Here is a 12,487-nt window from a genome sequence, read left to right on the forward strand (position 1 = left end):
ACCCTGCTCTCCATTACACAGGAACTTCCACTTGGTTCTCTTGTTACCCCCACCTCTGGCCCATGATGGTTTAAGCACCCAACCTCTTCTGTATCTGAGGCCCACACAAGATAAGAGGAAGGCAGAGAGGAGGCAACAATTCCTGATGGAAGTGAAGGCCACGTCCCACTCAGCATTTAGAACCATCACACAAAGGGCAGGAGCTTAAAGGATTAAGTGAAAGAGAGTGGCACTGAAAAATATTCAATATTAATGTTGACAAATATTATAGCCACTTCTGTGCTTTGACTTTTCCTGGTACACACTATCCTACCTGCTTTCTTCCAGTGCTGTAATTCTAGAGTCAGTGGTCCGAAATCACTTTGTTCTCTTATCACAACAGAGCATCCTAATGATTTTTTACACAAGAAAAGTGGGGGAGATAAGAGAATAAACAAAAGCATGATATTATAATATCCCTTTATTTTATCTTATCTTCCCATGCTTTAAATATTTTGATTTAAATTAGATAAGGACCACTGATCTTTACTTAATATCCTGCTGTACAGATGGCTAAAATTCTATTGAGAATATGTACAATGAACTATATTGCCTTAAACAGGGCCGGACTGGCCTACCAAAATACCAGAGGATCTCCCAGTGGGCCCAGGCCTTAGAGGACCATCCTGACTTCTACCATGGTCCTATAGGGCAGAGACAAACGCTCAGATTCGGAGATTTTAGTTGCCCAGCGACAAATCTCCTCTTCTTCGGGCAACTAATCTACCCGAACTGTGAATGTAAATTAATTTTCCAAAGTCGTCCGAAGTTGCCTAACGAGGAAACTTGGGCGACTTCAGAAAACGAATAGTTTCTAGTTCCATCCCACAGGCAATTTACATTCTAGCCGGCGGAAAGGCAGTTCAGGGAGATTAGTCACCCGAAGAAGAGGCGACTAAATCTCCCCGAATCTGAGCGTGTGTCTCTGCCCATACAGTACATAAACCTATACAATCTGACATTATCTACGTAGTATAGATAATTGCAGTGAGACTGGACCCAATGTTTCAGATCCTTGAGTGGACCCTTGGAAACCAAGTCTTATACTGATCTTAAATGAAGTTGTGGAAACTGCAGTTTTACTGACTTGTGAGTGTGAAGTCTTAGGGGAGATGCAGCCAGAAACAGAAGAGAATATAAGAGATATGGATACTGCTTGAACTGGCCTGCAGAGATCAAATGGTGGGCCCAAGCCCTAGTGGGCACCAGCCAAGAACTATTCCCCACCAACCCTTTCTTATTTCCACTACAGTTCCACATAACACCTTTGAAAGTGGGACCTGGATGTCAGATACTCTGATTGAACCTAGGACAGCTAGTCCGACCCTGGATAATTTGTCTTTATTTAAATAAATAATATTTTAACACTAATCTAATTAACAAAATTAAATAGTTTCAAGGTGTACTGCAAATAAAATGTAATTTTAGATGATAGCAATCCTTCAAGGAAACATTCAAATCATATATACTGTATCGGCATTTTATAAAGTACTTCGCTTTTAGCCATAAAACACCTCTTTGTATAATATAGGTCACATACTATCAAAGCAACAGCTAACAAGCCCATTCACGAAATTATCAAAGTTGCTAATCACATTTAGGTAGGAATTACCTGGCTGTCAAGACCTAGAATCAAGAGCATAAAGAAAAACAGAGCAGCCCAGATTGGTGCAAATGGCATTAGAGTCACAGCTTTTGGGTATGCAATGAAGGCCAGACCAGGACCTAGAAAGAAAAGGAAACATGTAAAAACAAAATAACATCCATGCACAGATATAGCCCACTTTATTTACTGACTAGTTCCTTATAATAATATAAGCTAATAATGAATAAATACATGCCCTGATTTTTTACTCAAGATACCTGTTTATCTTTTCAAAGCAGTATTGAATCTCCTTACACTGTTAGTACTAATAGTACTAATTAAGCTATAGTACTAATTAAGCTACTATCTATGAACTTTTATTTTCCTATATCCAATTAAAAAAGACAAAATATTGCAAATATGCATCTAATGGGGTGAATCAAAAGGACAAGGCATCAGCACATTGATATTGGTTGCTTATAATACCTGCCTCTGCAGAGGTTTTGCTATCTCCTTGTCAGCCAGATAACAATCCGCCTCCAGGAATTTATATAACAAACGTGGCCATATAACCAAATGACGGTATCTATTCAACTGAAGGTAAATTGAAGGGCATGAAGTATATTGTAGACAGGTGTTTTTATGTTTTTACATGTCCTGACTTATTGAAGTAGGGAAGAAGCAATTAGGCTCTGTTGACTTATATTTGATTTTATTGACTGCAGCAAGTGAGTGCTGAGAAATGAAACTCTGAGACTGACACCAGTGGTGGTTAATTTATGTTTGACAAGATCTCATGATCTAAGAGCAACTTTAGATGAAAAGTGCATACTCTTTAAGAGTGATGTCTATGCATTGGTTCATCACACAAGGCAAAGGAGGCAAAGGATTCAAGTAGGTATTTAGGGCATGAGAGTTTACCACAAACAGTCAGAGATATCAGTACAAAAATGGTACTATGGGTGGCTTTTGTTGTGATCTATCTTGGCCTGTTGATGGTTTTGGTGGTTAGGCAGCATGCCCTGAATTGCATTAGGAAATAATGGCAGGTATGCATTGTTTGTATAATGCAACATTTTTGTCTCATAAAACTCTTGCATTCAAGGAGAAAAATGGAGCCTGTTGGTGGAAATAGTGGTCAGGGGGTTCTGCTGATAGAAACCATAACCCTATTACTGCACATGGGCAGTAAAAATTATGAAAACAAATAAAATAAATGCATCAAACTGGCTTTGGTCAGTGTAATGCTAGTAATGGACCTGTTGTGTGCCCAACCCTGGTCTCCTATAATCTTTAACTGTGCTGCATGGAAGACCACTTGATGTTCTACCTACCAAAATATATTACCTCCTGAGTTCTAGAGAGACATTGAGTCTTAGGGTGTGAACCATGTGATGGATATACTTCTACACTTACCAGACTCAATTAGATCCAGTTAGGCTTAGGTTTTGTTGCCATATATGTGTTTACTACATTGACTAGAGTAGGGGAGCCCTGAGACTTTGAAACCAGTGGAGGTTTATTTATATTTCACAGGATCAAAAATGTTTCTAGAGGAGCATTGGCTAAGGAAACATTAGCATGGAAATCTGAGGAAAGATATCATGAGCTAGAGGCAACTTTAGATGAAAAGTTCATACTCCTTAAGAGTGATGTCAATGCATTGGTCATCACACAAGGCAAAGAAGGCAAAGAATGCAAGTATCTATTAAGGGCATGAGATTTTTCCCAAACCAGTCACAGATATCATGACACAAATGGGCCTATTGGTGGCTTTCATGTCTAGCTTGACTTGTTTTTGATTTTGTAGGTTTGGTGGTTCGGCAGTATGTAATAAAGTTCATTGGGAAATAATGGCAGGTATGTGTTGTCTGTGTAATTTAACATTATTGTCTGCTCATAATAATTGCTTTCAAGAAGAAAAAAAGAGAGCCTGGTTGGTGGAAACACTGGTCAAGGAGTTCTGCAGATGAAAGCCTTAAATATATAAAATAAATGAATAAAACTGGCTTTGGCCAATGTAACCATAGTGATGGGACTGTTGTGTGCCCAACCCAGGTCCCCTATATTCTCTAACTGTGCTGCATGGAAAATCACTGGATATTCTTGCTACAGTAAATAAATTATTTCCTGGGTTCAAGAGAGGTCGTGGTTCAGAGGGTGGGTAGCTCTGTAATGGACACTTGCCAGACTCTGCAACCTTTGATATGTGAACACCCTGCTCCGATGCCATGAATCCCAAAACCGAGAAGACAACAAATCCAGCAAAGAAGCTTGTAGTGCTGTTAATAGCAGCCAGTATATAGGCATCCCTGTGGGAAGGAGGAGAGGAAAGGGTTGGTATTAAATATATAAAAACTCTTTGAGGCACATAAATGAAACTACATAAACATTACTCACTGAGAAGTTAAAGGATATATTCACCTTTATGTTGACTTTTAGAATGTTATAGAATGGCCTACTCTTAGTAACTCTTTTCTTATTTCTCTTCACTACTGCTGCGTTTTACTGGCATACAGAAATCTTTTATTGAGCTAGTTTTGCATAAACTTAGTAAAGTTTCATATTATAAGACCTGTTAGCAATGGATCTGCTATGTTCTCCAATCCTGCCAAATTTTTCACTGCGCTATATGAGACCTCCTTCCTTTTATAAGTCTGGAGTAGGTTAGAATTATCCCCAGATCCACAGATGGGTGCTCCAAAAGGTTTATTCCTAGTGACTGATTCATAGATGGACTAAGGTGCTAATTGCTGCTGAACAAAAAGTGAAATAGTTAAAAACCCACAAATAAGAAAAAATTAAAACCAATTGCAAGTTGTCTCATAATATTACTCTCTACATCGTACTAAAATCTAACTCAAAGATGAGCAACCCCTTTAAGGCAATGTTATGGAGAATACATAGAAGAGGTGGTAGAACATAATTTTACTTTTCAATACTATAAATAAAATAATAGCGATTATTAATCCAAAACATGAACATGGTGCTGTGGACTCACCTATAACAGTTATTGTGAAATCTGTTGTAACTGCCCAGTGCTGTCAAAGCACCAAGCCCTATAGCATAAGAAAAGAAGATCTGTGTACCAGCATCAATCCAGACCTAGGAAGCAAAGGAGAGGTGTCTGTAATACTGTGTATACTGTGATAATAAAAGGAAGGGTATGTGGGAGTGTCCCTCAGTGTTGTGAGCTTAAACCTCCATCATATGCGTGAAGTTGGGAAGAACTTGGATAGAAAGCACCACCCAGAGTTAAGAGAGAGTGGGAGTTTTGGGTATTATATTAAAGGAACACCAAAAAAATAAAATGTTTTAAAGTAATGAAAATATAATGTACTGTTGCCCTGCACTGGTACAACTGATGTGTTTGCTTCAGAAACTCTACTATTGTTTATATAAATCAGCTGCTGTGTAGCAATGGTGGAAATTTAAAAAAGGCTATATGGCACAGGTTAAATAGTGGATAACAGATAACACCATTATGTTCTACAGAGCTTATCTGCTATCTACTGTGTAACCTGAGCCTATACTCCTTTGAATGGCTGCCCCCATGGCTACACAGCAGCTTGTTTATATAAACTATAGTAGTACTTATCTGTTATCTACTGTGTATCCTGTGCTTGAATGGCTGCCCCCATGGCTACACAGCAGATTCTTTATATAAACTATAGTAGTACTTATCTGTTATCTACTGTGTATCCTGTGCTTGAATGGCTGCCCCCATGGCTACACAGCTGAAAACAGCTGAAGCCGAAGTCCCGAATCGGCAAAAAGACCCAAAGTCACAAAAACAGCTGAAGCCGAAGTCCCGAAGCGGCGAAAAGACCCAAAGTCACGAAAACAGCCGGAGTCCCGAAGCGGCGAAAAGACCCAAAGTCACGAAAACAGCCGAAGTCCCGAATTGGCGAAAAGACCCAAAGTCACGAAAACAGCCGAAGTCCTGAAGCGGCGAAAAGACCCGAAGTCACGAAAGGAGTCGAAGTTGAAGTCCTGAAGCCACGAGTTCAATTCTACTGAACACCAATGTGTGTGTTTTTTTTTAATCCCCTGGCCACCAATGTATTATTTTAATATTCTATAGGCCCCTACCACCAATGTTTTTTTTTAAAAAAAAAATTTTGGGGTGCCCCAATTTTTTTAACTTGCAATGAGAGCCCTGGCACTAATGCTTTTTTAAAAAAAAACTGTTTTTGGGCCCCAATTTTTTTTAACTTGTAAGGGAGGCCCTGGCACCAATGTTTTTTTTTTTTTAACTTATAAGGGGGCCCTGACCATCAATAGCTTTTTATAACTTGTGTGTGTGGGGGGTTACTTTTTTAGCGCTGATGTCTGTGTGGTCTTTGGGCGGGATGGAGTGGGCGGGATCTGGGATGGAGCTTGGGCACCAGTGTGGGCAGGGCCCAGGGGGCCCCTAAAATTTTGTTGTATGGGGCCGCGTGATTTCTAATGGCGGCCCTGATTGCAAGTAAAGATCATTTAAACATCGAAATGAGCGGACCAGTCAGAAGACTAAACACAAGTGATTCCCATTTATATTGACCATATAGTTACATAGGCAAACTTTATCCAAGCGTTTTATTCCATAATAATCAACCAGACATTTGCTTTTTATCGCTCGAGTCTCCAACTGTACTAGACTGGCCAAAGTTTCTAGGCTTACTATCATTGCCTACAGAACAAATTAAACCATGTTACTAAATTACTTAGAACCTACAAAAAACAGACATGTCAAAGGGAACTGACAAAACACCACACAAACGGTTACTAAATACAAACTTTCAAGAATAAAAAATGCCTGATATTTATTTTAGGTTTATGAACTGCCACACATGTCTCAGTTAGTCCCTATATTAGTAAAGACTCATTTTGGTGAAGTATCAGTATCTTACCTGAGCTTCAGCAAGTTTGGACCAATTAGGTTTCAGATAGTACACAATGCCATCCAGTGCTCCAGGGAGCGTCACCCCATGGGCCAGAAGGACTATCAGGACCACGTATGGGAACAGCGCTGTGAAATAGACAACCTGAAAAAAACAAAAGAAAGTACAGGTATGGGATCTGTTATATGGAAACCTGTTATCCAGAAAGTTCCAAATTAGGGGAAGGACATCCCATTTTAATCAAATAATTCAAATTAAAAAAAAACCTTCTTTGTTCTCTGTAATTTTAAAACAGTACCTTGTACTTAATCACAGCTAAAATTAATTAATCCTTATTAGGGGCAAAACAATTCTACTGGGTTTAAATAATGTATAATTATTTTTTAGTAATTTAGTGGAAGATATGGTGATCCAAATTATGGAAAACCCAGGACCGATGCATTCTGGATAATAGGTCTAATACAAATAAATAGATATATATATCCAAAAAGTCTTCGGAAAATGTTGATAACCACCAATTAATAATTTCACTTATTTAGAAGTCCCGTGAGTGCTTCAATTTTATTATATATAAAGATAAATATATAGTGAATTAAGTACCCCCTTTTGTAAATTATAAGGATATTATAAGTCACCAAGGAGTTCCATGACCATATAAAAGCACGAGACCTTTATACAAGTCATGAAACTCCGAGGTTACTTCTAATATCCTCATATTTTCCAACAAGGGGTACTTTATTTATTATAATACACAAGTTTTAGTGAGACATGTGACAGAAATGACATCACTACTTACCATTTATAACTGATGACATCACTAGTCACCATTTATAAGGATATCATTTACAAGATATTCATGGCTTTTGTGTATTATATAGATATACATAATACCCATAAGAAATACATTGGGTATTTCAGGAATGGTAAGAGGAAAATTGTGCAATTCAAGATGTCCAGCCTCTGACCCCTCAGCGATTGCTAATATATTGCTGCTAGCTTCCCTTCACCAGCCTACTAAAGTCTAAGGATATGCCCTGGATTGTGGTTTTATAGTTAGTAATTATAGTTATTTAGAGCAGAATGATGTCAGTGAAGTCTGGAGTCTTTGCAGCAATGGCAGTTTTCAAGGATTATAAAAGAGTTTACTTCAACTCCATGTTTCACCTAGTGGCTTAACGTGGCATCTATTATTATATATTGATATTTAGACATATAGGAGATGGAATAATAAGCAATGACGTAAGTATTTGTCATTTTAAGAGAAAAGGTAATATTCTTAAAGAGGTGCTTGATGTATTACTGATCATGTGCAACTATCTGCTCACTCACACCATGCGCTGGGTATGGTCATTCACTACAGTCATTTCATTATTTTTAGAGCCTTTAAAAATGAATTCAGATATCTGTGATTTCCGTCCTTCCTTTGTCGCCTTCACACCCTTCCTAGGATAAAGTCATTAGCCAAGGAAATATAAATAATAAGTGTCCTCTGTTCCAGTGGGTGACTGTGAAGGTGAATCAATTTCCTATAGGTGAAACGTTTTATTTATCATCACTAAAGCTTAAAAAGCCCCTTTAACTTCAGAAATATTGTTTTCTCCCTAAACCTACATTACATAATATGACTCATCAAGTATTGCTTTTTATTATGATCACTGCACCCCTTTACTGTCATAATTTCTCTGGCAATAAATGTAAATAAAGATACCATATACATGATATTTAGTGAGCAGCTTCAGTTGTACCTTTCTCTTTTTAATCAGCGGAGAATGTTAAGTTACAGGATGTATCGAGGATGGATCAGTATGTATTGTTTTTCCCCAGTACTTCATAAATAAGCCAGTGAAAGTACATATCCAGCTAAAATGGAAATTACAGGAACATTCTGTCTTGTTTAAAGAGGTTGATCACCTTTAAATTAACTTTTAGTATGATGTAGAGTGATATTCTGAGACAATTTGCAATAGGTTTTTTGTTTTCTATTATTTGTGGTTTTTGAGTTATTTCGCTTTTTATTCAGCAGCTCTCCAGTTGGCAATTTCTACATTCTCGTTGCTAGTGTCCAAATCACCCTAGCAACCATGTATTGATTTGAAGGGGCTGGAATCTCCCTATCTAATAGGAGAGGCCTGAATAGAAAGAAAATTGGAAAGTGTCAGGCGAAGAAGACAAATCATAAAAAACGATAAAAAAAAAAAAGTTAATGAAGACCATTTGAAATGTAGCTTAGATTTAATCACTCTATAACATACTAAAAGATAATTCAAAGGTGAACACCTCTAAGAAAATACAAATATCCACTGCAGAAATTATGTAGATTTGCCTGTAAGGACCAACACTAGGCACATTTGTCTTAGGCAGTAGACCATGGCAACCAAGAACTGATTTTTTAGCCAACTGCATGGCAACCAAGAAGAAGATTTTTTAGCCAACTGCAGGGAGAACAACGGTATCAAATTGGTTGCTTGCCTTGGGTTATTGCCCAAGTGTAACTTTGCCCAGTGTTGATAAATGAACCGTGATTTGTATAATTCCCTGTATTACCTTTCCTGTTGATTTCACTCCTTTCCAGATGCAGAAATACACAATAACCCATGTTGCCAGTAGGCAGAGGATCATCTGCCAGTTCAGCTGCCCAGGCTCATCCAAACCTCCAGAGATCTGTAATACCTTTCTCCTGTAGTGAGAAAGAAGATTGTTGAGAAAATTAATAATGAATATCAAAGTTTGTATTCCCTTTAAATGAAAATTTAACCCTAAAAATGAATATGGCTGAAAATGCCATCATATACTGAACTTATTGCACGAGCCTAAAGGTTCAACATCTCTATAGTAGTATAGTTTAAAGTTGTCGCAGGAGTTTCCAATCTTGGATTTTGTTAGGAGTGCACATGTTCAATGGGCTCTGAGCAGCTGTTGAGAAGCAAAGCTTAGGGGTCATTGCAAATCATCAAGAAGAAAATTAGGTTTGTTTGTTATTTAAGCTGATGCTACAGGGCTGATGATTATATTCAAATGTTAATTGTGCTGGTTTCTGTGCTGTACCAACCATTACTGAATTATTTACTAATAGGACTTATATTGTGACATTTATATTATATATATATTCAATATGTTGGGTATCAGACCCTAAGCTCAGTAAGTGACAGCAGCACAGAGCATGTGCAGTGCATCAGCATAAAAGAAGATGGGGAGCTACTGGGGCATCTTTGGAGATACAGATCTTTACTACTTAAGGGCTATGGTTGCCTTGGGCTGGTACAGAAGCCCAAAACATAATGTACAACATTTCTACCTACTTCTTTAGTTAAGTTTTAGTTCTCCTTTAACTAGTCAGGACATGAGATTAATTCAATGAAGCCTTCATTCTAATGAAAAACATGTGACCATAAGGAAAAATGAGACTTCTGTGTTTGCCAGAACTTTTTAAAGTTAAATACATTTTGTAGCATCTAGTTTTGTATTTCAGAAGAGGGTTTGGGCTCTTAGGAGAAGACATTAGCTGTGTAGAACACCACAAGATCACTATGAGGTATATCATTAACATTAATCCAAATTATGACTAGTGAAATTAACTGCTAAATTTAGACTGGCCATGTATGACCTTGTAAATAATGACATGTTTTATTAAGAAGGATATATTTAAAGGGTTATTAATGATATTTGTTTATAATATAGAATTTTAATGATGCGATTATTACTTACTCCCAAAACTCAATGACAGGTGAGCGCTTATTCACTAGAGCATCACAGCTAATGTTGACCAGTGTGCCGGAAACTGTAGCGTTGACTGAACTCATATTGGTGCACTGGTCTACAAGGAAGACTTCGGTGCACTCTTTACTGTTCCAAGGATTTCCACAGGTGGCCCAGGGCAGGGTGTTGGTGAAGGAGTGCACCAGGTAATAGAGGCCCCAGACCAGGATCATGATGTAGTAGGTGTTACAGAAGAACACGATAACCATTGAGGCAAAGCCAAGACCTACAGAATACCAGCCATAGAAAAATAAGTCTCTGTAACTAAATAAATAAAGGATAATTATCTTACACTGCGCACATAAGCATTCAGGGGGAGTATGTTTGTCCATTATGGGGTTGCCAATTTTATGTAGTAACACTGAAAATATAATTGTTCTCCAGAATATTCCCACTGCTGTAGGGACTTTTCCTAGTGAAAGAAAATTTTTTTTTTATATCATTCAATCCATGAATCGGATTTATTTATACAGTACAGTGTTTGCTGGCTATAAAACATTAGAGCCTTCAGCTATCACTATGGAAAGTATTATCTTTGTTTCCCTTCAAAATTATTTCTAGTATCTTAACTGCAGGATATTTTCAGGCATGCAAGAGAGTGATTGCCCCCCCCCCCCATTGATATACATAAAAATAATCACTATAGGGTGGACTAGATAGTCCTCTGCCAACATATACAAAGTGTTACTACACAAAATATCAGAATGGGACTTATCCCCATAGGCCCAAATTATACAGAATTATCACATGACCATGTTGTAATTAAGGATAAAATGCAATTTTTATTAACTACCATGCCACATACTTATTAAAACCACTTAAAACATAGAAATAGCGCTGCGCTGGGTGTAGGGATCCCTGTACCCTAAAACCAATTTCTGAGGAGCTCCTATATATAGCTATGATGGATATTCACTTATATGATGTGGCTAAACAGCCAAAATTCCACTTCAATATGTAAATGTAGGTACTTCAACTCCAATTGGTCACAGGGAAAGGAGGTAAGCCATTTGTAATCCACACCGTCCAAATCAATTACAATGTTTCACCACGATATATTGCAACTTGCTCGTTGCTATTAAACAGTTCCCATGCATCGGGTGTGGTAAGGGTCAATGCTCCATATATTGGGAGCGGAGTAAATTGGGGAGAGGTTTCTGGATGGCTCTACTTGTGGCCGAATTAGCCGTGTAGTGCTGTATGGTCTCGATAGTAATGGCCGCCCGCCGTTACCAGCGGTCGCAATGCGGCCACGGCCCAAGGTGATGCAAATTGTGACAATCACCTTGCGTGTTAGCCCAATAAGTCCTGCCAATCCCAGCCTCTTATTGCCCAAATAGGTTTATACAGACCGTTGTGATCACGTCTGCACCGTGCGTAACTCAACGCTCCCTTGTAGGTATGCTTTGCTGGAGAACCCTACGGCGCCTTCCAAGTCCCTGGTCGGGAGAGGGATCCCGTCTTACTCAGCTAGCAACGCGAAACCCCGACAGCTGTTTCGCCACCAAACGTGGCTTTGTCAAGAGGCCGAGAGCCGGACGTGACGTCGTTTTATACTTGTCGTCACATGACCAGAGTGAATTATCTTCCATGTCGTTACTTTGTTGCAAGTCCCAAAGAACCCGGCTTGTCAGGCAGAGTTGCAAATGTTCCTTTCATTTTCTGCCATGATATTTCTTGTATCCTTTAGAATGTGTCCTAGATAAAATGTATCTTATGGACACTTCAATCAATAGGGCGAATAGTTTGTTCAAAATAAACATCCTCAAAATCACTCTGTTACATCTAGACTACGTATGTGGCAAGGTTCAATAGAATTGAAAAGTGTATGAGATTTTTCTTCTTATGTTCATAATAATATGCATATATAATTAATCAAGTTATATGAACTTAGACCAATTTTGAATGTATTAGTATAATCAGCACACAACGAAAACAGCAAAAAATTATAAAAAATGACAGAATTATACCTCAACAGAAAATTAAAAAGGAGAAAAAAAAAAAGGGAAAAAAAGAAAAAGAGAAAAAGGGGATGAAAAGAAACGTTGTTTCAATGGAACCGTAGGAGACCGTTCCTGTATATCTTCATTTGTTTATAAATGCCTGAAAATTCAATTGGCCATTGAGTCCATATTCTGACTTGTATGTATTGAGCTTAAAGATCCAACTAGTTTCCATTTGGAGTAACTTATTATCCAGGTCACCGCCCCTTATGTCACCATGC

The 12,487-nt window shown here is 38.1% G+C and overlaps 1 protein-coding gene across 1 annotated transcript in view; it reads right to left on the reverse strand.

The window, feature by feature from the left end:
* slc6a8l.S (solute carrier family 6 (neurotransmitter transporter), member 8 like S homeolog) overlaps positions 1 to 12,487 on the reverse strand; it is a 57,973-nt gene that overhangs the window by 8,218 nt on the left and 37,268 nt on the right. Inside the window, exons 4-9 of the mRNA XM_018261417.2 lie at positions 10,213 to 10,489; positions 9,052 to 9,184; positions 6,517 to 6,651; positions 4,626 to 4,729; positions 3,812 to 3,936; positions 1,652 to 1,764 (exon numbers count right to left, since the gene is read on the reverse strand). Of these exons, the coding sequence (XP_018116906.1) occupies positions 1,652 to 1,764; positions 3,812 to 3,936; positions 4,626 to 4,729; positions 6,517 to 6,651; positions 9,052 to 9,184; positions 10,213 to 10,489 (887 nt within the window). The remainder of the gene's footprint in view (positions 1 to 1,651; positions 1,765 to 3,811; positions 3,937 to 4,625; positions 4,730 to 6,516; positions 6,652 to 9,051; positions 9,185 to 10,212; positions 10,490 to 12,487) is intronic.

This window comes from Xenopus laevis, chromosome 4S, assembly GCF_017654675.1.
Source record: "Xenopus laevis strain J_2021 chromosome 4S, Xenopus_laevis_v10.1, whole genome shotgun sequence".
In the NCBI taxonomy this organism is placed as follows: domain Eukaryota; kingdom Metazoa; phylum Chordata; class Amphibia; order Anura; family Pipidae; genus Xenopus; species Xenopus laevis.